This window comes from Ananas comosus, linkage group 19 (genome assembly GCF_001540865.1).
Source record: "Ananas comosus cultivar F153 linkage group 19, ASM154086v1, whole genome shotgun sequence".
Lineage (NCBI taxonomy): Eukaryota > Viridiplantae > Streptophyta > Magnoliopsida > Poales > Bromeliaceae > Ananas > Ananas comosus.
The window spans coordinates 8,145,252-8,171,818 of NC_033639.1; the positions used below are offsets into that span (position 1 = coordinate 8,145,252).

General features: G+C 37.2%; 4 protein-coding genes across 4 annotated transcripts; 3 read left to right on the plus strand and 1 right to left on the minus strand.

Annotated features, from left to right (window-relative positions):
* Window positions 538-5,200, plus strand: LOC109724957. The gene is made up of 6 exons (XM_020253960.1): window positions 538-1,709; window positions 1,931-2,022; window positions 2,705-2,779; window positions 3,339-3,400; window positions 3,696-3,765; window positions 4,325-5,200. Exons 1-6 carry the CDS (start codon window positions 551-553, stop codon window positions 5,003-5,005), a joined length of 2,139 nt encoding a protein of 712 aa, XP_020109549.1. The 5' UTR covers window positions 538-550; the 3' UTR covers window positions 5,006-5,200.
* LOC109724786 (transmembrane 9 superfamily member 11-like) lies at window positions 11,705-13,955 on the minus strand. Its single transcript, XM_020253715.1, has 2 exons — window positions 13,911-13,955; window positions 11,705-13,822 (listed from the first exon to the last, which is right to left on the minus strand). The coding sequence occupies exons 1-2, from the start codon at window positions 13,953-13,955 to the stop codon at window positions 11,939-11,941; spliced, it is 1,929 nt and encodes a 642-aa protein (XP_020109304.1). The 3' UTR covers window positions 11,705-11,938.
* Window positions 17,661-18,973, plus strand: LOC109724787 (glycine-rich protein DOT1-like). Its single transcript, XM_020253716.1, has 3 exons — window positions 17,661-18,525; window positions 18,746-18,758; window positions 18,841-18,973. Exons 1-3 carry the CDS (start codon window positions 18,129-18,131, stop codon window positions 18,971-18,973), a joined length of 543 nt encoding a protein of 180 aa, XP_020109305.1. The 5' UTR covers window positions 17,661-18,128.
* Window positions 23,420-26,567, plus strand: LOC109724608 (probable receptor-like protein kinase At1g80640). Its single transcript, XM_020253486.1, has 10 exons — window positions 23,420-23,885; window positions 24,195-24,362; window positions 24,458-24,705; window positions 24,797-24,929; window positions 25,023-25,086; window positions 25,187-25,283; window positions 25,379-25,481; window positions 25,582-25,700; window positions 25,789-25,878; window positions 26,128-26,567. Exons 1-10 carry the CDS (start codon window positions 23,645-23,647, stop codon window positions 26,281-26,283), a joined length of 1,419 nt encoding a protein of 472 aa, XP_020109075.1. The 5' UTR covers window positions 23,420-23,644; the 3' UTR covers window positions 26,284-26,567.

Below are 26,567 nucleotides of genomic sequence, written 5' to 3' on the forward strand. Positions count from 1 at the left end.
AGTACAACAATGAGATAAATTAGTGTAAATTTTGCTCCAAACAGTGCCAACACAGAATCAAATAGTGCAATCCGGCTTTTCCTCTTCTCCTACTTTCTTATTCTTCTTCTTCTTCTTCTTCTTCTCACGTACAAAAATATAACGAATGTGCTTACAACTTTCAACAAAGTATTAGATTATAGAGTCGCCAAACCCTAGCACTACAACATACAACAAATTAGGCCAGCAACCAAGCTCGCTCGCTGTTTGCGAGCCTAATTAAGTTTTTTTGTGCTTTTAACTTTTTTTAGTCTTTGAATTAAAGTTTTTTGCGGCTTAGATGATGCATGACCCTCATATTCAGCTCAAGCTCGTAACCAGTTCGAAAAGCGCAACACCTGACTGAGTCGAATTGTATTTAAGTGAATTTACATTGGGCTCGTTAGTAATTCAAGCCGGTCCTATCTCGCTGGTGTTGGGCTCGTTGACTGGGCTCGGAGTCGGGACCATGGAGTTGCTTCACGTGCACGTCACGTGTGCTCGCTCCACCGCCTCTCACGGCGCTACATAGATGGATGATCGGATCCTCTGGTACATTCTCTGGTACCCCAACAAATATATCCCCCTCTCCCCCCCCACCTCGCTCTTGTACCCTTCTCCGAACACCCAAATGGGCGGCGGGAGGCGGAGGCTCGGCCAAAACCCTAGCGGCGGCGGCGGCCGTACTAGCGGCGGCGGCGGCGGGCGGCGCCGCTTATCCGGCGGCGGCGGCGGTGGCGGTGGCGGGCAATCTCGTCAAAACGCGGGAAGGCCCCGATTTCTTGGCGGGAAGAAGCCCGGCGCCGCCGCTGGGGTGGCCGTTTTGGGTCCGAGCTCTTGGTCGCGTGATCCGGCGGTGGCCGGAGGTGTAGGATTAGGGTTTACTTTGGGGGAGGATGCGGCGGTGGCGGAGGAGGAGGAGGAGGAGGTGGATTGTGGTCCCGTCGTTGGGCGTGTAGGGTTAGGGTTTTCTCCTCGGGAAGAGGCGGAGGAGGACGAGGTGGTTGAAGAGGGATCCGTGGGAATGGATTTGTATTCGACTCCGAAGGTCAAGGGAGAGAGGAAAAATGAGGGCTTTTTGTCGATCGGAGGCTTCCGAGTGTACACTGAGGACACATCCTCGCCAGAGGAGGAAATTGACGGGTCCGAAGATGACGATAGTGATGATGAGGAGGAGGAGGAAGAAGAAGATGAAGGGGAAGGAGGAGTTCCCATGGAGGAGGATGAAGACGAGGATGAGGAAGAAGAAGAAGAGGATTCGTCTGATGAGGATGATTCGTCCTTTAATGGTGACTCCGACATTGATGATGAGGTAGCTGAGGACTACTTGGAAGGAATTGGGGGAAGCGCCGAGCTTCTGAGTTCCAGGTGGCCTGGGACCAAGAGTTCGGATGAATCTGATGACGATGATGGATTGCCGAAGCCTGAGAAGTTGGGAGGGATTGCTCTTATGAATGCTTCGGAGAAGTACGGAATGAAGCCCAAATTGAGGAAGGGAAAGGGAAAGGTGGAAGATGATATGTGCGTTTCGCCCGCTGTTGGTTTGTTCCCGGGGGACGACGGTATGCTGCTAGTAAAGGATGTTAGGTCGAGCTCGAGGAGAAAGAAGCCTCCCTCTTCTTCTTCTTCTCATCTTTCTCGATCTTGGCCTTGTGAGCTTCGGAACAGTAAAAAGCATGGAAGTGTTCCTGGTACGAGCAACTATCACTCAATTCTCCTTGTTATCAAATTGGTAAATATTTTTATTCAGGGCGTGTCATAGTGCCATGACTTGCCAATTGCCATTGCATGGGAGTGATCCAGGTAGTGAATGTTGTGTAGACTTCGTGTATTCGAGGAAGCGCCATTGGAGTAAAAATTAATCATATGCTTGCATTTTATTGTATTTCTATAATCTTTCGATATGCTTTAGGTGGAAAGAAGAAACATCGAAAAGAACTTATTGCAATTAAGCGTCAGCAGCGTATGATCAATCGAGGTGTCGATTTGGACCAGATTAATTCAGTAAGAACTTATATTTGTTCCTGCTTGAATTTAGTCATAAACAGTTAGGAGCGTAGATCCTAGTGCATTTACGTAATGTAATTAAAAATTAGGAGTCTCACTTTAGTCTTTTTAAAGTGTTACTGGGTTTGCTGTATTCCTTACATCAACCGATGCTTACAATCTGATAGGGTTCAATATCTTTAGTTTTGAGCTAAAATTCTGTAAAGTTGTCAAGCTGATTCCTTTCAAAACCTATCCTTTTCTAGTGGTAAAATGTTATGTCTTCTATTGTGCTGGTTTTGTCTAATCTTTTATGTCTGAAATATCGTGTCTGATTTACTTTTCACTCTGAGTTAAATTTGATTAAATTTCAACGATGAGTTAAAACTTGATTTCCTTTTTTTTTTGTCAGCCTAATTTTGTTGTGGAAATCTTCTATCTGTTTTCGGATTTTGCTCCGAGTTTATATTTTGTTACTGATTCCTGAGTGAAAGAGAAATATAGGGAAGTTTGTTTTATCTAACTATTTCCGTTCTTGCGTGATATTTTAACCACAACTTCCCTAAAAAAATGGTTTGGCAAAAAATTATCTGTCAGTCAGTTGTAACTGGTCGGATGTCAGTTATGTCCAATTAATGTGTTTGCTCCGTTCAAATTTACTATGAACTCAGAAATCTTTTTTTTTTTTTCTTCCCTGTAGAAACTGAGGCAGTTGGTTATGGGCGAAGTGGATATATACTCATTTCAACCTATGCGATCCCGTGATTGTTCCCAGGTATGGTTCTTTCTTTTACATATTATAAAGTTTTTATAATATAGTGTTTGAATTCTAAATATGTGTCTATTATAGCAGTTATAATGGTATTTATATAGCATATTTTTATCCAGCATTTTAACTGGTGTTGCATTTTTGAGATTTGAGAAATTCTATTTATTGTCTTGTTATTACTCTAATCCTTAAGCATTAACAGCTCAAGTTTAATTAGGTCTGGGAACTTATTATTGAAGTTGTGTTTTTATGACTGAGAGAAGCGTAGATGACTTTGATTTGCAAATTAAATTATTTCATTTTGAGTGAAATCAAACCTAGATTATGGGTGAATATAGTATCTTCTGCAGTCCTAATCTATCTGTCAGCGACAGGAATATGATAGCGGTGTGAGGTGGTCGATAGTGCCGATTTTGGATAAATTTAGATAATGACGAATGAATATTGTTAGGTTCTTGAGATTGGTATTTATATAACAAATTTGCAGGTTTGTCCTTCATGTCATTATGAAGTTTTTATTTTTTGTGTCTGGTCTTATCTTTCTTTCTTTTTTTAACTTCTTTAGGTGCGACGACTGGCATCGATTTATCATCTACGAAGTGGCTGCCAAGGTTCAAGCAAGAAAAGGTAACAGAAAATTTTAAAGTCCCTTCTTGCAGTCTAACACAGATACTATGATAGGATTTTGGTTCAAACCGATCATATCACTAGTAAAATTATCTATCCATCAAATTCCCATTAATCGTGGTGGTTATATATTATGTCGTAGCACTATACAAGCTAGCATGATGGTTGTTTCCGCAGTAAGTTTGGGTTTAGAATAGGTAATCCATAATATTCTGCAAATTCTCTTCTGTTAATAACATTCATTGCAGCTTCGATTCCCTATAATGATGTTAGCCTCATGTACCATTTCTTCCAGCTTTGTGACGGTGACTCGAACTGCGCAAACATGTTTGCCGTCCTCAACTGACCAAATTCGACTTCATAAGGTAACCTTCTTCTCTTTTGTGTTGCATTATCTTCCTCTCCGTATAATATGTTCTCTTTTTTAGAGTTGTGCCTTTGTTGAGGGATAATGTTCTGTGGTTATGGTTCTCTTTGCTGGTAGCTTTCTTTAGTTTCTTTTATTTTGCCTTCCCCACGCAATTGCCGTCCTGCGGGGAATTCAATTTTCTTTTAGAGGCCTTTTAGTTTTTACATTTCAGATTGTTGATAATTATAGCAATCAATCATCTATTATGTTTGCTATTGGGAAAGTTTGCCACGTTATTAGTTCTTTGTTTCTTTGTATCATTGCAGAAAACTTGATGGTAATTTTGTTATTTTTGACATTTAAGGTTGAAGTTATAGACATTTAGACACAATCTCATGTAGAGCCAACAACCGGGATTGTTGAACTCGAATGCGAGCTGTGAACTTTGAATCATCACCCCTAATTAGCTTCAAAGTCATGATGAGAGTTTTCAACAAAAACTCAAATAGTAGTTTTCTGTATTCGAAGTACAAGAGCATATCTGTTGCTCACGTGCTTTTTCTTATGAATCCCAGCTTTTAGGAGCGGGCGTCGAGGATGACGACTTCGTCATAAATCTTGACAAGAAGAAAGAACCTAAATCACGCCCTAATGGTTCATCTTCCAACGGCAAGCTAACAAAGAGTCGGGACTTGAGTGGGAAGAAGAAACGGGATGGAAAGCAGGGCTCGGCTTCATATGCCGAAAGGCCAGTTTCCTTTGTGTCCTGCGGAGCCATGCAAGTCGATTCAGTGACGGAGGAAGTGTTTTTGGATTCAAACGGTACAATGACTGAAACGAAAGCTGTTGAGAATAGCACTTCTGATTTCGGTGCTTTCGAGATGCACACAAAAGGGTTTGGATCCAGAATGATGGCGAAGATGGGTTTCGTTGAAGGCAGCGGCCTAGGCAAGGACGGGCAGGGAATACCTCAGCCCATCGAAGCGACCAAACGGCCGAAATCGCTCGGATTAGGTGTTCAGTTTACGGCTGCAGATTCGGAAGGTAAGCAAATGGAAGCAAGTACGTCCAAGAAGCCAAGGGAAGCGAGAAGTATCGGAGCGTTTGAGAAGCATACGAAGGGGTTTGGATCGAAGATGATGGTGAAAATGGGTTTTATTCCGGGCACGGGATTGGGGAGGGACGCGCAGGGGATCGTTAATCCTTTGACGGCCGTTAAACGGCCAAAGTCGCGCGGTTTAGGGGCCAAGTCTTAGTTACATCTTGTTTATGCATTTAGCTTGGTAACTCAATTGTTTTCATGATTGTAAATTATTATATGATCAATCTAGTTTTATTGGTCTTTACTCCTCTTGTATTAGGAGGGGAAATTAGATCTAAAATTCGAGACTCGCTCAAATGGAAGGAAAATTAAGGAATTAATTAAATAAATCACAAATGATTTCCTATCATTTCGTCTTTTTATTTTTATTTTTCCTTTTAGTAATATCTGTGTGTCTCTTTGTCTGTGTGTGTTGTGTTAAGCGCATCTTAAACTAAAATTTTTTAGGCCTTGCTTAGATGTTAATTAAGTTGCCTTATGATAACTTATTCCGTATGGTTTTTATTTTTTTTATATAATAGTAAAATAAGAGTTTAATTTTTGTTTCTCGAAAAATTTTGATATTCATAATTCAGTAGGATAATATATTTTATCTACATGGTAAGTTATTTTAATCTTAAAAATGATTTGAAGGCTGAATACGCTATTATGTTCTAGATTTAACCACATTCCTAACTTTTAAGTTTATAAAAAAATGTCATACCAAATAGAATATCATAAGATAGATTTTTACGACATTTAAATGGAATTTTAATTTAAGAAATACTAATATTTTCTTTCCTGATCAATGGAGTGTTTTCTTAATCATATTTGTGTTTTCTTAATCATATTTCTCCTTTCACTATAGCTATTTTTTAGTGTATAATTGAAAATCGGAATACGAATGAACGACTGCAATTGTTATGCAGAGTTCTTCTTGGATCCCGATTCAATCCGGCCTACTTAAAATGAATCAAATAATATATGTTTTCATTCTGTTAATTTTCAATATGCCAAAATGTTTCAGTAATAAAATTTTAATATATATATATGAATATGAATTGAGTTCCTATGCTTTTAGCTTGTAGATATTTAGCCATTGGATTAAGAGATTTGTGGTTAGGATGATGTGGGTCTCTTAGGGTTGAGTTGGTGGTTGGTTGAATAGTATTTTATCGTAGCTCCAAATATATATATATATTATATATTATATTTATATATAATATATAGAGTTGGACTGGGCTTACTATTAGTAGCAAAATCCTATATTTGCTACCAGTTTTTACTTGGATCAACTCTTTTATTATTTTAACCATTTGGATTAAATACTATTACCCAATGGGAACACATCACCCTAGGGGATTCACTCACTAAACGACTAAAATCAGTCCTGACGCCTACAATTTTTCTATGGCAAGGGGTTAAAAACTTGATACGTAAAAAGAGTCGTTTTACTACTTAATTAGTTTATTCAGCTGCATTCATATATTTTTATTATTAGTAGGGGACTCTATACTTTTTATGAGTATATTAGAGTTGAGTTAGAATACTATCGATACAAATGGTCTCGTTGCATTCCATTTGTTTTCGATGATGAGCTCCAAATCGACAATCGGCATCGTTGAACATGATTCATACACTTGAAGTGTTTTAAATCAAACTTCATACATTTCTATATTATTTCTATTCATCAAGTGGACACAAAAATAATGCTGAATAAATATTTTTAAAATATGATTAGGAGTCTTATAATCAGAATCAAGAGTATAGATCTTGTTTTAAATAGTTTAAAGAATTTTATAACAAAAATTCAATTGATTTGGATATTTTTACGCCATTAAACGAGAAAACGCTCATATAACGACTATTAAAATTACAAATTTTGAAACTTTTGATCATTAGGCAAATGATGTCGAAAGATTTGAAATTTGATTTTCTAAACACTTTAAGTGGTATATACTCATATTCAACGGTGCCGATCGTCGATTTGAGGCTCTATCATTGAAAATATAAATTGGTGACAACGGAGCCCGTTTGCTATCGATAGTATTCTTAGCTCAGTTTGTACTACTATATATATATAATTATATGATTATATGATGTATATATATATGAGGCTGGGGCTGCTATACTCTTATTGAGTATAGACTCCTCTGTACTCATAAATATTTTACCGTTGAATTGGTGAGATAGTTGAATTAGGTATAATGGCGGCCCCCATAGAATGATAGTGGCGGGCATAGGTTGAGGTGGGTAGTGTTGAATAGTATGATCTAACGGTGTAAAATGAAAAATGCCCAATAAATCTTAAGGGGCGAAAGTTTGAGTATAAAGGAAGCCATTATCATAAAAATATAGTAGCAAGAGTCGGTATATATTTATATTATGTAATAAGTATGTATATTATATATATGATAGATATATAGTGTTTATAGTATATGTATTTTTTATGTATATATATATATGTATATATAATTTGTATATAATATTATGTTATATAATATATGTATATATTGTTTATAATTATATATACATATGTAGTATATATATTATATGGTATATGTATATACACTTATATATATATGTATCTATATATATATATATATATGTATATATAATTAGGCTACTATACTATCTATAGTTTCGGAGCTCCGATACTATAGTCTTGTTTTCAATTTTAGAGTGTTCAAATTAACGATCCACACCATTAAATATGATCTAGGGTATATGAAGTTCTTAGGAATAAAATTTTAGTTTTTTTCGACATCGTTTACTTAGTAAATAAATTATGTCAAAATGAACGGTGAAAATTGAATTATCTTTAAACTTTGAGTATGGGACTTTTAAATTCAAGATCAAGAATGTTAACCTTAATCTAGATAGTTTAAAGTATTTTCTATCAAAATTTGAAGAAATTTAGATTCTTCTACACCGTTAAACTCCAAACTCGCCATAGTAGCCATTGAAAATTGATAATATTGAAATTGTTTGATCATAAAGTAAATTATGTCGAAAAAATATAAAATTTTATTTGTAAAAACTTTAAATACCCTAAATCAGTTTTAACAGTGTGGATCGTTGATCTGAACACCCTAAAATCGAAAATGGAACTATAGTACCGGAGCCCCGGTACTATAGATAGTACAGGAGACTAGCTCTCTCTCTCTCTCTCTCTCTCTCTCTCTCTCTCTCTCTCTCTCTCTCTCTCTCTCTCTATATATATATATATATATATATAGAATTAGACTGGAATACTATTAATAGTAAAACCCTCTTTTTGCTATCAAGTTTTTAACCCTTAGATGAAAAATTGTAGGGTGAGGATGATATTAGTCAGTTAGAGTTGAGTAGTCTCCTTAGGGTTGAGTGGTTCCCACTGGGTTATAGTATTTAATCCAATGGTTAGAAATGATGAAAAGAGTTGATCCAAAGGCTAAAAAACTGGTAGCAACAATGGGATTTTGCTACTAATAGTAGCCCAGTCCAACTCTCTCTCTCTCTCTATATATATATATAGAGTCCGACTAGGATACTATCGATAGCACCAAGTACTTGATGCTTGGTGCTATCGAGTTTTTTACTGTTAGATTTAACATTTTGATTATTTTTACCTGTTAGATTATACTATTCAACCAATAACCCACTCAACCCTAGGGGGCCCACAACATCCTAACTGCACATTTCTCAATGCAAGGGCTAAAAAACTAATAGCACCAATGACTTGGTGCTACTAATAATATTCCAGCCTAGTTTTATATATATATAGTCCGGCTGGGATACTATCGATAGCACTAAGGATTTTGTGCTATCGAGTTTTCCACCGTTAGATTTAACCCTTTGATTATTTTTACCCATTTGATTATACTATTCAACCAAACACTCACTGAACCTTAGGGAGTCCATATCATCCTAACCACACATTTCTCAATCCAAGAGTTTAAAAACTAATAGTACCAATAGCTTGGTGCTATTAATAGTATTCCAGCCTAGGTGGTTGATTGAATAGTGTAATCTGATGGATAGGAATGGTAAAAAAGATAGATCTAATGGTAGAAAACTTACAAACACAAAGTATTTTGTGCTTTTAAAAGCACCATAATCAAACCCATATATATATATATATATATATAAAGAGAGAGAGAGAGAGAGAGAGAGAGAGAGTTTTGCTAGAATACTATCGATAGTAAACGGATCAGTTTACTACCGATTTGTTTTCGATGATAGAGCTTCCAAATTGATGATCGACACCGTTAAACATGATCTACACATTTTCGATATTGTTCTCTTGTTCATCAAGTTAACAGAAAAATGAATGGCTGGAAATAAATATCCTTCAAAAAGTAATGATACAATTTTTATATTTGAGATCTAGAGTCAAGATCTTATTTTAACTAGTTTAAAGAGTTTTTTAACAAAAATTTAGTTGATTTGAACTTTTCTATACCGTTAAATGAGCAAACACACCATATCTGCCATTAAAATTATAGATTTTGTGACCCTTTGATCGTTCAGTTAGTGATGCTAAAAAATCATGAAATTTGATTTGTAGATAATTTAAATGGTCTAAGATCATATTCAACGATGCCGATCGTCGATTTGGAAGCTCTATCATCAAAAATAAATCAGTAGTAAACCGAGCAGTTTACTACTGATAGTAGCCCAGTCAAACTCTCTCTCTCTCTCTATATATATATTATATATATTCCCTTTGGATATTGTAGATTACACAATTATTAAACTAGGGTTTACTTTTGAGACATTAATTATTAAATATTAAGATAGATGCGTGACACATGCGAATGGATCGGGCGCCAGCAATAAACCCAACAACTTCCAGGGTCCATTTTGATGGATCCGAATCAATGTCCCCACTACAAGCTCTAGTCTCAAACACATGCACAAAATGGAGTCTTTAACCTTTTCCAAATCTTTTATTTTGATCTCTAACTCTTTTTTTTTTCATGTAATTAAAATTTAACACATCAATTTTATTTTAAGCAGTTTGCTATTATTAATAATACCGCTAATTTTAAAGAAAATGGCACATGATAAAATACTGACACGGCAAATATTGATCGGCACTGATGTCGTAGCGATGTGACTTAATTAAAACAAAGCTAAAAATTATTGATTTGTTTGTGAAAAAAAAAGCTTTAAAATTGAAATAAAAAATTGAAAAAATGTTATGAATTAATAATGCAATTAGCCCCGAAGAAAATAACCATACAAAAAATAAGTTGATTTCAATAATATAAAGAGTCAGTTCATATATAGCCCTGGAACTATCGTAATTACAATTCAACTCAAATTTGATAAAAATTTGAAAATAGTAATTTTACCATTAGTTATTGTAATGTCGAGGAGTTTCGCTGTTCAGATGTGCAAATATGACTCTAAAACTTTTATAGTAGAGAAATTTTTTTAGCATTTCCATGATCGATATTAAAATCTCGTCGGTAATTTTAATTTACGATCGAATTACAATTACATCCAACCAAACTCCCCTTTCATGGAAAACTCGAGCTCACCACCCTGCCTAGTTTTAATAATAATAAAAATAATAATATAAATTTAAAAGAAAAAGGGAATCTAACCAAACCACGTTGCTTAGGTCAATGCCTTATACCTAATTCACCACATGAAAGAGCCCCACCAACCAACCAAATATGTGTCAATTATAAGCAATTAAATTAATACCTTGGAAATTTCTAATAAGTAATGTCAAATTAAATTGGTGGCCAAAGAATAAAAAAGGAACTTTGTGCAGAATAGAGTAAGCAACCTCAGAAGAAAAAGATGGATGGAATATACCCAACCACTTAACAAACACACATTTTGCATTGATAACTCTAAAGCATCTTCCATTTAGTTATTAATTGTAATTTGACCCCATAACAATAATGAAGGTAAAATATGTATGCAAGGGTATCAAGGCTAGATCTAATTTGGGTATAAGATATTTCTGCTAATCTCCGTATAATTGTACGTGGGAGATCGAGCGATTTCGTGACTTCTGTGTCGAAACAAATGTCAGGTCATCGACTTTCTCAGATTATGAGTTTAGCTTTCAAATCAGTTAAGTATATAGATTATAACATTGCTACGTAGTAAGAAAATTATTTAAAAAATTAAATTTGATGAACAGTTGTAATTCTTCGGTGCATAGAGATTAGATTAGTTATTTGTATAAAAAAATTATGTTTTTTCTTTAGTTGCAAAGGAACATATCTCTTCATAGAGAGATGCGTCTCTCTAGCATTCATAAAATAATGTGTCTTTTAATTAGATATTTGTAAAGAGTTAGATATAGATACTAAAAACGAAATCCTTTCATAGTTTATATTTTGCAAATAAGAAGTGTTTCATATTCTCAAATATATATTAATTTTTTTCTCCTTTCTTAATTTTTTATACTAATTTTAAAAGAGAAGTTTTTTTAAAAGTGGTGTTTGCAAGTTTTTGATGATTTTGTTATATTATGTGAAGACAAATATAATCTTAAAAAAAAAAGGTGTTGATATAAGTCTTATGATCTCAATTAACCTGATCTCCATGTGCTCTTTCTATATAACAATATCCAGGCAAACAATATATATTCAGCCCCTTTTGTCCTCTTTTCTGTCAATTTGATCTGATTCTCCCTAACAATTTGACTAAACTACACCAACTCTACATCCTCCTAGATCAACATGCATCTTGCAATTCTATTACTTGTACATTGAATTATTATCCCAACAAACTCACCAAGTATTCGAGATTCTAAATCAAAATTCTAGTTGTTTCACATTTTCAGTTAAATTTATTTAAAAAAAAAATGAAACGGTTAAATTTAAAAAAAAAACTAATTATCAATTCACATAATCAAAGTTGCGTGGAAAAAAATTGATTTTTTATCAACAATACTATTGCTTCTTTGTAGGGAGAGTTTTAAAAAAAAAGAAAAGAAAAAAAGGTAAACTATAGTTTGATGCAGATGAAGAATAACAACAGCTCAAATGATTTACATTGTGTTTGCAATGATCTGCTACCACTAGCAGCTCAAGAAGTTTCTTTTTCTATATATACTTCTTCTTTTCTTTCTTTCTTTCTATTTTTTTCGCACGCGATATCAATCGATCTTCACCGACGAGAAGAGGTAGTGCACGAACCAGAACGACGAGACGAAGCCGACGGTGCCGGCGGCGAGCATGACGGCGAGGACCATCAGTAGGGAGTACCCCAGGTAGAGCGCGGCCGACACGGGCCCGCTGAGGCTCTTGAGGTCGAAAACTAGGTACTTCACCGCGTACACGAGCACGTACACCGCGACCGACCCCGGCGCGAAGAACGCCTTCCACCACCACCGCCAGTCCTCCGCGCAGAGGTGCACGTAAGTGAGCACCAGCGCGACCTCCGCGCAGACGACCACGAAGAGGCCCAACACCAGCAGTAGGAACCCGAACACGTAGTACACCCGGCCCATCCAAAGGCTGGAGAAAATGAAGAGCAGCTCGACGAATAGCGTCGCGAAGGGCAGCGCCCCCGCCGCGAGCACCAGCAGCCACGGGGGGTACCTCCGCATGGGGACCTCCCGCGGTATCTGGTTAGTGGGCGTCGGGAATTCGACGTGCGGTGCTTTCGCACCGAAGAAACCGCCGACGAGAGTCAGCGGCACGGAAATGCAGAACCAAGTGAAGAGCAAGAAAGTAAGGAGAGACGAGGGGAGGGCCCCCGTGCTATGGCTGGCCGAGAGAAGGCAATTGAGGACGGCGAGAATGAAAGACGCTAAGCCCGGGAACGCGCACGCGACGCGCCACGACACCGCGGGCCACCCGGCGGGGTCTCCGGAGTTGAGCGTCTTCCATAGCCGGGCCGCGGCGTACCCGCCCGCGGTCCCGAGGACGAGGAAGAAGAGCAGCATTCCGGAGATGAGGGCGCCGCGCGCCGCGGGCGACATGAACCCGAGGGCCGCGAAAAAGATGGTGGCCGCCGCCATGCCGAGAATTTGCACCCCCTCGCCGACGAGCACGCAGAGCAGGAGCGGGCAGCTCGGCGGGCGGAAGGCGTCCCCCGCGACGAGCTTCCATCCGGACAGCTCGCCGTCCTTCGCCTCCGCCGCCGCGTCCAGCGCCTCGTACCGCGCCAGGTCGCGGCGGACGGTCCGGAGCATAATTGCCACCGCCACGGCGGCGAGCATCGCCACCACGGCGAGCGAGCCGAGTATCGACAGCCAGTGCACCCTCTCGGCGCCGCCCTCCGACCGCAGGTACGCGTCCCAGCGCGACGGCCACCGCACCGCGCTGCCGACGAACTCGACGTCGTACGTGAACGCCACCCGCTCACCGGCCGCCACCCGCATCCCCGGCGACCTGGCGTCGCACTCGATCGGCGCCGGGTATTCGTCGTACATGTCTAGTCGCTCCGCGAGTTTCCGGTCGTGCCGGACGCTGCACGGCGCGACTTCGAATCCGACGACCATGAATTCCTCCTCCTCCTCCTCGTCGGTGGCGTTCCTCGGGATCAGCTGCTCGACGGCGACGTCGCCGGTGCCGGGGATGAGAGTCGTCGTCATCCGATCACCGTCGTCGGCGTCGCCGTGCACGCGGACGGTGAACTTGAGGTGATTGAAGATGAAGTAGTCGTCGCCGCGGCGGGCTCCGATGGGGAAGCCGCGTTGCTCGGACGCGACGTTGATGGCGGGGAGGTTGTCGAGGACGAGGTTGGCGGAGTAGGCGGCGTCGACGCGTTGGCGGAGGAGGGCGAAGTCGCGGGGGGAGAGCGGGGGAGAGGAGCAGAGGAAGGTGCGGGAGGCGTTGAGGCGCATGCGGAAGAGGTAGGGGGAGGACTGGATGCGGTCGCCGAGGAGGAGCTCGCCGAGGGACTCGGCGGAGGGGCGGGGGCCGGCGGGGGGGGGGGGGGGGGGGGGGGGGGGGGGGGGACTGGCGCGTGCGTCGCGTCGGCTTCCCGCAGGACCGGGTAGATGGCACAGGCAACGCGCGCCGCGGCGGTAAGACTGGGCGGGGGTAGGTGCCCGGAGGTAAGAAGGCGACGGAGGAAAGTGAGCAGGAAGGAGAAGGAGAAGGCGAAGAAGAATGCAGAACTAGCTGCTGCTGTTGTTGTTGGAAGAGTGATTTGGGAGACGACATGGTCTTGAAGGAATAAGGAAAGGAAGACTGGAAGTAATGGTGAAAATTGGGATTTGGGGGAATGGGGGAATTGGGGTGGTGGGATTTAGATGGAGAGGTTGAGAGGAGAGAGAGAAGAGAGAGAGAGAGAGAGAGAGGGCAGGGGAATGGAGAAGGAGATGCAGCTTGATGGGTCTTACAATTACTTGACTACTGTTGGCTAGTGAAGGACAGAGAGAGGAGGCGGTAGGGGAAGTTGCTTGTTTATTATAGACGATTCAAAACATATTTTCCAGAAGAAAAATGCTATTTGTAGTCTGTACACCTCTACTATTAATATACATAGTATGAGTTCGGTTGCTGCAATCGATTGGAACAAAAGCCTAATGTTATCCGAATTTTTTTACCGTTCTTTGCACAAAATTTTATTACTTATTAATGAGTGGCAGCTTTGGTTGAATATATTAGGAAAAACTTCAAAAACCTCCCTGTGGTTTCCAACTTCTCACTTTTAGTATCCAGTGGTTTAAAGTGTATCAATTTGTCCCCCTGTGGTTTTGTTTTTATTTTTCTATAATTTTTCCTTAATATTTCGTTAAATTATATGCAAAAAAAACATGCAGATATCCATCTAGATTTACGCGAATATTTACTTTAGTACTGTTTAGTTTTAATTTTGTTGCTGATTTGAGAAAAAAAAATAATAAAATTGATAAAAAAAAAGAGAAAAACGAAAACTACAGGGGGGCAAATTGATAACTTTAAACCACAGGGTAACCAAGGTGAGAAAGCTGAAACCACAAGGGGGTTTTTTGAAGTTATCCCAATATTTATGTACCGTGAACAATCATTGCAACCGCGAAAGAGGGGTCGACGAAGCGGAAGCGAGGATAATAAGTAAGAACGGTTAGTTTTAGAAATAAATATAAGTTTAGATTATAACAGAAACTAGATCAATTTTGTATTTTGGATGAAAATTAGATGTTTCCTAGAAATAAGATAAATAGCGTTTGAATGGTTAGATTGACAAAGTAAATAAAAGTTATAATTTGAAATTAAAATTATATTATGTAATTAATTAACATCAAAATTACTTAAAAATAAATAATAAATTAATTATTCATAATTAATTATAAATAATAATAAGTATTAATAATTAGTATAATTAATTAATAAAATAATAATTAATAATATTGATACTAATTAATAATAATAATAATTGATAATTATTAATAAAAAATAAATAATTATTAATAATATCGATTATCTAATTTTTTAATAATAATAATAATTATATTTATTAATAAATAATAATAAAATTATTAATTAATTACTAGTATAATTAATAATAATAATTATCTAATTATTAATAATTAATTACAAATAATAAATTAATAATAATTATACGCTTATACTACTTATTAAGGATAATAATTATTAATAATTATTAATAAATAATAATATTTATTAATTAATTAATTAATAATTAATTATAATAATAATTAATAATAATAGTGATTGTCTAATTAATAATTATTACTAATTAACTATAATAATAATTAATAATACTATGGATTATCTAATTCATTAAGGATAATAATTATTAAATTAATAATTATTAATAAATAATAATAAATATTATTAATTATTAATAATTAATTATAAATAATAAATTAATTATAATAATTATCTAATTATTATTAATTAATTTTAATTAATTAATTAATTAATTATTAAAGTAATAAATAATAATTTAAATATATTAATTAGATTAATTAATAATTTACCGTCATTAAAATTAAATTTAGATTTTAATTAACCTTGTTCTTATCAAGAAACAAGCTTGTTCCAGAAAAAAGGTAGAACAGCAGTTTCAGGACAGTTCTAGTCTTATCCCAGCTTATTTTTGAAATCCTGGAACTACTGTTCCTGAGTATTAAATATCACGTTTGGAAACAAAGGGAGGAACAAGGGCTTATTCCTCTTCTTGTTTCCGAACCAAACGCTACCAAAAGGTTTTATAGGGTTGACTTGATCAACGGTGGAGCTTGATCGATCATAGATGGATTTGAAATAATGTTAGGGACTTTTGACCAGTTCAAATCCAGTTGAGCTCAAAAATATGATGTATGTAATAATATTCATTCAATTTAAAAACATAAGTCTATCAGGTATTTATCCACTGATAGATAAAAACTTAAGCCTATAAATTATAAACCCGCTAATAAATAAAAACTAAAGTATATCTGGTTTGGTTTCACTAATAAAGAACTAGGCTGGAATACTATCAATAGTACCAAGTTATTGGTGCTATTGAATTTTTAGCCCTTGAATTGAGAAATATGGAGTTAGAATGATGTGGGCCTCTTAGGATTGAGTGGGTGGTTGGTTGAATAGTATAATTTAACGGATAAAAATAATCAAAGAGATTAATCTAACGGTAGAAAATTTAATAGCACAAAGTGCTTGATGCTATCGATAGCATGACAGCCGAATTCCACTAATAAATATCAATTTTTTACTATCTTATTAATTATTCGATTTCGAGTAGTTGTGCTTTAACCTACACTAGTCAGAAATTCATCCGAGCTTATATGCTTGACTTGCGTCTCTCGTGTCTGGTTGTTTTTTAATGCATCAACCATCTGAGTCCATATACTTAATATACGCCTTTCGAATCTAATTCATTTGAGTGTACTGAAACATCATATCATATTATCATAACTTTTTTTTCTCTAAATCCGTTGAATTCGTAAGAATCACTAATTTGATGTACTCTTAAATAGATAATTTACCGACTATGTAGAAATTTTTCTTTCTTTTTTTTCCCCATAGTGGAAGATTTTTTAGGGCAAAATTTGACTAACAATTACGTAAAGTAGTTCTCCCAACCATATCGTTACCTATCAAAATTCTCCAATTTTTTTTTTTTAGAGATTCACAAATACTATATAACTTTTTGGTTGCCGAAATAGTTTTTTCGAATTAAGTATATAAATATACACAAAAAGATATAAAAGATTATAGAAAACTAACAATTATTCAATAAACAAATAAAAATATTTTTATAAACTATTCATTGTTAATTGAATAGTGTATTATATATTTTTTACTATCGTAAGAATAATGAATAATAAAATAAAGGCTAAATTATATAAATTCCTCCTTATTAAAACTCGATTTTTCATTTTTCTTTTCTGTCATTTAAAAACCTATACTTTGCCCCCTTATAAAATAAAAAATGTTTACTTTGCCTCCTACCGTTAGTAATCCGTTAGGGTTCCGTTTATAAAATATTATTATATATTTTTTATGCCAAAAATATCCTTAGTCTTCTCTCCTGGGGAAAATGATGAGGGGCAAAATGGTTATTTTGTCATCACAATTCACATCGTTCCCTCTGTGAACATTTTTTATTTTATAAGGGGGCAAAGTATAGATTTTTAAATGACAGGAGGGAAAAGTGAAAAATCGAATTTTGACATGGAGGTTTTTTGTAATTTAGTCTAGAATAAAATGATCAAGCACATTATGCTTTATACTTTTATATATATCCTTCAGTGTTATATATTATAATTTATAAATGAAATTAACTATTATTGAATTTTACAATTTTCTCGAATTTTTGTTGATTTCTAAATCCATTACTAGTTGAATAACAGTGAAAGATTAACAACTTAAATTAAGCCTTCAAACTTGTATTTGTTAGCATCTTCGCATACATATATAAGCCAAACTTGACTGTAACCTTAACCTCTCGCAATAGTTAACGCCTCTGTGTTACTAAACTCTTCTTGTTTTGTAATAGAAGTAAATCATCCCTTCAAAGGGGAGAACGGCGTCAGAGCATCGGGAATCAATGGCGGCAATGGCACTATCCTCGGCTGAGTCGTAGAATCAGTAGGTGGCGGCAGCGGGTCTTGTATCGGCACAAGCGGCGGAGGGAGCAGTGATGATGGTGGCGTGTCGTCGAACACCGAGGGTGGAAGTACTACCAGAGGGCCGGTATCATCCGAAACCAAAGGCGGCGGTGGCAATGGCAGCAACGGAATTGTCGAAGGACTTTCATCTGGAACCAATGGCGCTGGTGGAGTGTCGACAGGAATTACCAACCTCGGCAGTGGAAAGTCAAAATTCGGCACCAGCGGCGAGGGTGGCAGCGTGGAGAATATAGGGAGGAAAGGCGGTGATGTGATGTCGTTAGGTGGCGGCCGGGAGGGGACGAGAGGTGGAGGGAATAATATTGGAATTGTCGGCGGCAGAGGCGGTGAGGGGACTAGTGGTGGCGATGGAGGTGGCGGCAATGGCACGGGAGGCGGCAAAGGGGGCGGAAGGATTATAATTGGCGGTGACGGAGGTGGTGGCGATGGCACAAGAGGTGGCGGTGGTGATGGAGGTGGCGGCGATGGAACGAGAGGTGGTGGCGGAGGCGGAAAGATTACAATTGGTGGTGGCGGTGGGGGTGGCAAAGGTGGCGGCGGTGACGGTGGAGGAGGGGACGGTACGAGAGGTGGCGGTGGAGGCGGACAGATTACTATTGGCGGCGGCAAAGGTGGTGGTGGTGACGGTGGAGGAGGGGACGGTACGAGAGGTGGCAGAAAAATATACGAAGGGAAATAAGGGGGTGGCAACGGGGAGGAATGAGGAGGGGCGGGTATAAAAGGATTGTCGGGGGAAGGGAAAGATGTAGAGAACGGCCAGCGCCCACAAGCGCCAACGAGGAAGCTAAACAAAGGATCGCAAGTTCTACGTGATGGACCTCTTCTGGTTCTGCTGGCTCTGCTTCTGCTTCTACTTTTTCTACTTCGCAGTTCATTTTCGACCGTTATTACACGTGGCGGAAGCTTGTTGTGCAATTGGAGGTGTGTTTGTGTTGGTAAAATTGTTGTTGTTGTTGTTGTTGTAGGCTGTGGGTGGGAGGAGGTGGGGGTTGTGTGGAGGAGAGTGAGGAGGAGAAGCAAGATGAGTTTGATGGGAAGTGTGGTGGTGGTGTTCATGGCATTTGTGAAATATTGCATTCCTTTGTTCTCATCTTCTAAGAATATATAGAAGCATCTGAAGAAAACTTGAACTAGGAACAAGATCTATATATAGAGGGGTGGGGGGAGTTAGTAATTAAGCATTGGGTTTTATGATTCTTATTGTTTGTGCCACTCTGTTTACTCTTCTCATCTGTGGCATAAATTTGACTTTGAGAAATTGAGAAAGGAGAGCAATTATTGTATGAATCAAGGTGCATTGATTGGAGTCTCTAAATGCTTCATTTGGAAAGTACAACAAATTTTTTATTTATTTTTATATAATAATAATATAATATTTTTAAAAAGTATATTTTTATTTGCTTCCCCTTTATATCTTTTTATCTAACAGCTTGAGACAACCCTCAATAACAAAATGGGCACTAAAATTTTAAAATACGTCATAAATTACAAATGAGTATTTATTTATTAAATAATCATAAAAATTGATAATACTAAAATTAATATATATTATAGATATATTATAATTAATATAAATTATATCCATCAGTGTAAGATCTCGTTTTAATAGATATTCAAATATCTCGTTTATAAGATACTCAAAAATAGAATAGAAACAGAAATATATTATAGTTTATTAGTGCCTACTCTAACTTATTTATAATTCTTGGTTTACACAAGCTATATATATATATATAGAGAGAGAGAGAGAGAGAGAGAGGGGGGGGAGAGAATCAAATAAATAGTGGCTAGCTAAGGGGCTGTTTGGTTTGACGTAAAATTGCGAAAAAAAAAAATTTCGGTGGAAAAAAAATTTTCGGAGAAAAATAAATTTTACGCTCTTAAACGTTTTGTTTGTAGGAAAAAAAAAAGTAATTTTCCGTTCCGATTGTTTGGTTGAAAGGAAAAGAAAAGAAAAATAAATAGAAAATAATTATATGTATTTTGTCATATTATATATATTATTAATATAAAATAATTATCATACTACATATATTATATAATTATTATAATTTATATTTATTAATAAATATATGTAAAATATATTATACAGTAAATATGTAATGTAATATATAATTATATATATATATATATATATTTAAATTCTATAAAATAAATTATTATATATTTATAAATAATATTTATAAATAAAATATTATATACTAGTAAATTTATAACAAAAATAAAATATTATACATATGTATGTACAGACATAGAAAGAGAGGTCTATGGTGGGTCCTCTCACGTGGTCCACAAGAATAAGCTTTTCTCGTGGACCGCGTCTTTTTCCGCTGCCATAAGCCGTGCCTTTTGGTAAAGAGTTTTCGTTTTCCGTGTAAAAATGACGGAAAACGAAAAGCTTTGTTTTCATCCAAATCTGTAAAAAAAGTTTTCATGGAAAATCATTTTACCACAACCAAACAACCAAAAAAAATAAACAAAACGAATAACATGTTACCTATTTCTTAAAAAAAATGACAAAGAGTATCATTAGCATTAGTAACTCACTGTACCTAGCACAAATGACAAAGAGTATCTGATTGATATCCGATATTTTAAATTTAAATTTTAGTTGATTCACATTTTAAGTTAAATTTATTTTTAAATAAAATAAACAAAACGGATAGCATGTTATCTATTTCTAAAAAAAAATATTGGTATGAGTAAACTCCATGCACCATTCCAGTAAACCATAAATCATATTGAAATCTACAAATATAGTAATAAAAAAAATTCATAATTTTAGCATGCATTCTATTTTGAGAGTTGGCATAATAATATTATTCGGCTAACTTAGTAGGCTCACTGTCACGCCCCGGATTACATTTTCCCCGGGCACGCCGACAAATCCGCCGTATACAAAGAAATTTTCCCTGTATACGAAGCGATAGCTGTACCTGTAAATCAAACACTACTACGAACAGTAGTAGGGAGCTGCTAGAGAAAACAGAAGCTAAACCAACTGAGTTTCATATACATAGTCCAAATCCAAAATACAAAGCTACTCGCACTGGCGAGTTAGGTCCATTATGTACATAAACTCGAAACAAAACATCTACCTGCAGTAGGGGCACCTCTAGCTCAGCACGTCGGGTAGGGCTCTATCTCGCGACGCCCTTGCCTCGATCCTGATCCGCAGACGGTGCAGCAGCCGGAACCTGTGGCTCTGCAAAAATATAGGTAACAACTGGGCGTGAGAACTACTGTAAAAACAAGTAGTCCTCAGTGGGTACCGCCAAAAACAACATCGGTCACTCACTAAGCTACAGAAGGGAGCAAGGATAGTAGGAAAAGCAAGAAGTACACTCTACCGCTATCAATCACTACACTATCATGCTCTACACTAACCAACTGTAGGAATAGTCAAGTCTGACCCAATCCAAATCGGGACTGTAAGCATACCCGTCCCCGGGACTGTGAATACACCCGTCCCTGCCCCGTTGCGACTANAGTCAATATCCATCGACTTACCATTGTGTCAAATTGGATTTACAAATCTAATTTTGAGTAAAGTCGATCAATCTGATATGCATGTATCAAAAGTTGTTTTATCAATATTATTTTTCTTTTTAAATCTCAATATCTTTTTATAGCTAAACAAATATGAAATCCCCCCAAAAAATTCCTCACCATTTATACACCATTCACATATGCTCACTCCTAGTTAGATCTTTTTTTTTTGGGGGTCAATTACATATAGATCCTTTCAAATATAGTGAATTGCAGATATATTTCTATAAAGTTCAACTTTCATAAATTATTATTATAAAAGTTCTAATATTTTCAGATATATCTCTACCGTTAGAATCGGTTAGAAAAATTTAGTTAACCATAGGTTAAATACTTTACCCGGATTAATTTTTGACATTTTTATCCATCTTATATTATACTGTTATAATTTTTGAAAGAACATATTTGTGATGGCAAAATTGAAAATATAAACAGTTTTCTAACGGTTCTCTAACGGTAACAAACCAGAGGGACTATCTGAAAACGTTAGGACTTTTGCAAGGATAGCTTATGAAAGTTGAACTTTACAGGAATATATTTGTAATTCACTATATTCGCGGGGACCTGTATTCAATTAACCCTATTTTTTTTGAATGATACCATCAAATGCACGAAGCTTACTCATTGGTCATTGCCAACCCATGCATTAACGAGAATAAGCTCCAAGCTCCCAAGAAAATTTCAAGAAAAAGCTTTGAGACTCTCCATTGAATATAAGTATTAAAATATAATTTAACATGATACATAAGAGAAAGTACTAAATATAATATTAAAAATACTATCCTATAATAGTTTAAGCTTTTAGAGGAACCGATTGTTTTACATTGTGTAACATTCCTCGACATCTAGGCATTTTGAAACTAGTTCATGAAATTTATTATTTACAATATTTGAACCCCAAAATTCAATTCTTAGAAAAGAACATCAAAACATAATGGCCTCCATAACTTCTTTTTAAAAAGTAAAAAAAAAAGATAGAAACTACATCTTGGCTGGAATTTCACATAAGAATCTACGTCTAAGTGCCACATATATTGAAAAGATGTATGGTATACACTCTTTTTTGGAATGTGAATGCAACATTATTTTCCTTTTTATTACTGTACCAAACTAGCTTGCCAACCCACAAAATGTCCACATTGGTTAAACTATTAAAATAAAGAATAAAGTGGTCCATAGAGATGAGGTCTTCATATATTGATTTTTTCAGCCAAAAATAATACCATTATATATTTCTAAAAATACTATTTTTATACATTATTCATATATTAAACACTAAGTAAAAGTGTATAATTAGTTTATACACACACTCTTAACATTTTAGAGACTCAAACTTTTTCCACAACAAGTGGCAAAGGGCTTGATGATTGGTATCCGAGATCTCAAATTCGAATTCTAGTTGATTCATATTTCCAGCTAAGTTTATTTCTAAATGAAATAAACGAAGCGGGTAGCGTGCTACCTATCTCTCTCTCAAAAAAAAAAAAATCCACAACAAATCATTCTTACCTTTCTTTTTTTAACAACGCTTGCAGGTCGATTAAACTTTCTTATAGAATGCATATAAACTCTTCTATTTAGTGAAGATATTTGATAGTGCAGTTTGCTAAGAACCCCATAGTTGGTTCATACTCTTATTTTCTTTTGAATTTTTGTATACTCTCTCTCTCTCTCTCTCTCTCTCTCTCTCTCTCTCTCTCTCTATTTTGTCCTTCTGCCCCACTAATTTTCTTGTCTCCTGGCAATCTTTATTGGCAGCTGCCACCTGACTGTGCAGTCTTCCCCCTCATCTGCATCTTCATCTTCATCTGCCCCCACAAAGTTTGAAAGTGCTTTCCTTGTAGTCCCTGCAACTGTCCTTGTCCCTTCCCCACCCCCCCTGTTTTTTTTCTCATTTCCTTTTTTTTTTTGAGCCCAAAAAACCAAAGCCTCAAAAGGTACATACATCCAATTCAAAAAGAGTAGCCCCCCTCTGCCCCCACTACACAAGAGATAGGGAGAGAGAGTAATTAAGAGAGAGAGAGAGAGAGAGAGAGAGAGAGAAAGAGAGAGAGAGAATTTCAAATCAAAAGGCATCAACCAACCCAGATTCAAATTGTGTGCTTGTTCCCATGCTCATCATTCACTATTTTTACTCCCTCCCCACTTCATAAGAGAGAGAGAGAGAGAGATTTGCTTAAGCTTCTCTTTGAACTTTATCAGGGACAGGAGAGTGAGACCATGAATCCAACATCATCATCATCATCATCTCCCTTCCTATCTCTTGTGATTTGGGTCTTCTTCTTCTTCTTCTTCTTCTTCTTCTTCTTCCTACAAGCTCCCACCAATGCAAGAGAACTACCTCCCATGTCCTCTCCACTCCATTCTCCCTTCCCATCACCTCTACCCACTCTCATTCTCCCCTCCTCTCAAAGCCTACCCATCCCTGCATCTCCCTCACCTGCAACACCACCTTCTACAGGTAAGAAGTTACTCAGATTCCCATCATAACTTCATCTTGGATTTGACTTTGGGGTGCTTAATTTAAGATTTGGAGGGCACTTTTCGTATAAAGATTGAAATTTGGTGGAAAAAATTGTACCTTTTTTTCCTCTTTTTTTTGTCCTGCTTACTTTTGTGATTGTATTCGAAGGTTTGCCCTTTTAATCTTTACAATTGCTTCATTTTTTTTGACCCAAGATTTGATTTTAACAGAAATTTAAGGAAAACCATAACTGTAATTTAGCTTAAGAAACCAAAATTTTCATTTTTTTTTGTTTTCTGAGTGTAGTGATGCAGATCATTGTGGAAAAACACCACCATTACCACAAAGAACTAATGGTGGCAACAGTTCTATCTTCTATTGCCATTTTTATGATAATTATATCCGCGTTTTGCGCCTGGATCTTGTGGAGGAGAACTACTCAAACAGCTGATTCCAAAGACATCCAAAGCTCAGGTTTATTTCATCACATATATTCCCAATTAACCTCAATTGTTTCCGCAAATTGGGTGTAGGGATTTAGTTCATTTTGCCGATTTAAAATGCCGCAGATTCTACTATGGGATTAGCTTTAGGACCAATCTTGAACAAGTTGAATTCATTAAAGACGAGCAAGAAAGGATTTTTGGCAATGGTTGAGTACTCGACGTTGGAGTCGGCGACGAATAACTTCTCCGAGAGCAATGTGTTGGGTGAAGGGGGATTCGGGTGTGTGTACAAAGCTTCATTTGATGGGGGACTTCTCGCGGCCGTAAAGAAGTTGGATCATGGTGGGCAGGAGTGTGTGAGAGAATTTGAGGTGAAATTCGTAGATTAATAAGTTGCTGCTCAATCCATTAACATGATTTGATCTGCACTTTCACATCTTCATTTGTAATTCTCTCTTGTAGAATGAAGTGGACTTACTCGGAAGAATTCGGCACCCGAACGTAGTTTCCCTTTTGGGCTATTGCGTTCACGAAGGAAAGCGGCTGCTCGTCTACGAATTCATGCAAAATGGATCTTTGGAATCACAACTGCACGGTATCATTCTTCGCGTAGTTTAATCACTGGGCTTTTGGTACCTTTTTCTGGAGTGATTTAAAGATTGTAAAAGAGCATAACTAATCTCCGTAGGGGCGTCTCGTGGATCGCATTTAAGTTGGCACCTCCGCATGAAAATCGCACTCGATACCGCGAGGTTCGCATCAGGAATTGGTTTCGTTTTCGAATTTGGTGTTAAATGATTACTTTGTTTCTACTAACTAGCTTTTTTTTTGGGGGGTTTAATTTTTGAGTAGAGGACTAGAATATCTTCATGAGCACTGCAATCCACCTGTGATTCATAGAGACCTAAAATCCTCTAACATACTTCTAGACGCCGACTATAATGCTAGGGTAAATTCGATTCGTCCCGAATCTATCTCAAACTCTTTCAATTTTATTTCGGCTAAATCAATTCGAAGAGTAATCAAATGCTGTCCATGATGCAGATTTCAGATTTCGGGCTTGCGGTGAATGCTGTCGGTCCAAGCAAAGAAAATGTTAAACTTTCGGGCACGGTCGGTTATGTCGCTCCCGAGTATCTATTAGACGGTATATCATGTCCATTTCTTTTCCTTTTTCTGCGCTGTAAATTATGATAACATGTGAAGTATATCAAATTGGGTAATTTGCGACTGGTTTAAATTTTCAGGTAAATTAACTGAGAAGAGCGATGTTTATGCTTTCGGAGTAGTTCTTCTCGAGCTACTGGTGGGAAGAAAACCAGTGGAAAAGACGGAACCGTCTTTGCCGCAATCTATTGTAACATGGGTATGCTTTTTTCTTCTTTTTTTGGGAACTGTGTTTCTAATTGAACTCCTTTTGATGGATTGTTTCGCGAATTCGTTTATGTGTGTAGGCCATGCCTCAGCTTACCGACAGATCAAAGCTTCCTAACATTGTCGACCCCGTGATCAGAAACAAAATGGATCTGAAACACTTATACCAGGTATAAATCGCGAAACTCTAGTCTCATTTCTTTGTTCTAACATTTGAACCGCGAAGCTCCGTCAATTTCTCTCAAACCAGATACAGAAACCATTAACTTTGTTTTGCTTTTTTTCAAATCAAACAACGCATTAAATGAGGGATGTGCACATGATTTTCAGTTGGAGAGTTGTCCCCACATTTTGCCTATAAACTTTTTCCGGACTTACCTGATCGAAAATGTGTGGTTTTCTTTTAAAAATTCTTTTAGGTTGCAGCTGTAGCTGTGTTGTGCGTGCAACCGGAACCGAGTTATCGGCCATTAATAACCGATGTCCTTCATTCTCTCATTCCTCTGGTGCCCACTGAGCTTGGGGGGACACTTAGGGTCGTCGACTCATCGCCTTTGAACCCGAAAGCCTTATAATCACCGAGCACTATACAAGTTGGCACGATAGTGACTCGATTAAAGTTGTCGACAAGTGGTGCGAAATTTTTCATGGTTCAGAGTGTTTAACTAAATTCTGGTGTTTTAGTTTATGGATCTTCGCTTCCGGGTGCTGTTGTAAAAATCAGTGACTCTGCAATTTTGTTCTTGATGAGTAATTTATTGTATAGTTTCAGAGTTTTTCGGGCATCTTGACTTTATAATCTGAAATGGATTGGAGTGTTTGGTTGAACTCTTGAAATAAGAAGCAGTTTCTGTTGAAA

Bases quoted from the DNA above. Each gene is read 5' to 3' on its own strand.
- LOC109724957 (XM_020253960.1), top strand. From the start codon at position 551: ATGGATGATCGGATCCTCTGGTACATTCTCTGGTACCCCAACAAATAT. The intron at 1,710-1,930 runs GTACGAGCAACT...GATATGCTTTAG, and splicing joins AAAGCATGGAAGTGTTCCTG to GTGGAAAGAAGAAACATCGA. The intron at 2,780-3,338 runs GTATGGTTCTTT...TAACTTCTTTAG, and splicing joins GATCCCGTGATTGTTCCCAG to GTGCGACGACTGGCATCGAT.
- LOC109724786 (XM_020253715.1), bottom strand. From the start codon at position 13,955: ATGTCGTCTCCCAAATCACTCTTCCAACAACAACAGCAGCAGCTA. The intron at 13,823-13,910 runs GTTCTGCATTCT...ACCCCCGCCCAG, and splicing joins AACAACAACAGCAGCAGCTA to TCTTACCGCCGCGGCGCGCG.
- LOC109724787 (XM_020253716.1), top strand. From the start codon at position 18,129: ATGTCGTTAGGTGGCGGCCGGGAGGGGACGAGAGGTGGAGGGAATAAT.
- LOC109724608 (XM_020253486.1), top strand. From the start codon at position 23,645: ATGAATCCAACATCATCATCATCATCATCTCCCTTCCTATCTCTTGTG. The intron at 24,363-24,457 runs GTTTATTTCATC...AAAATGCCGCAG, and splicing joins CAAAGACATCCAAAGCTCAG to ATTCTACTATGGGATTAGCT. The intron at 25,284-25,378 runs GTAAATTCGATT...TCCATGATGCAG, and splicing joins ACGCCGACTATAATGCTAGG to ATTTCAGATTTCGGGCTTGC.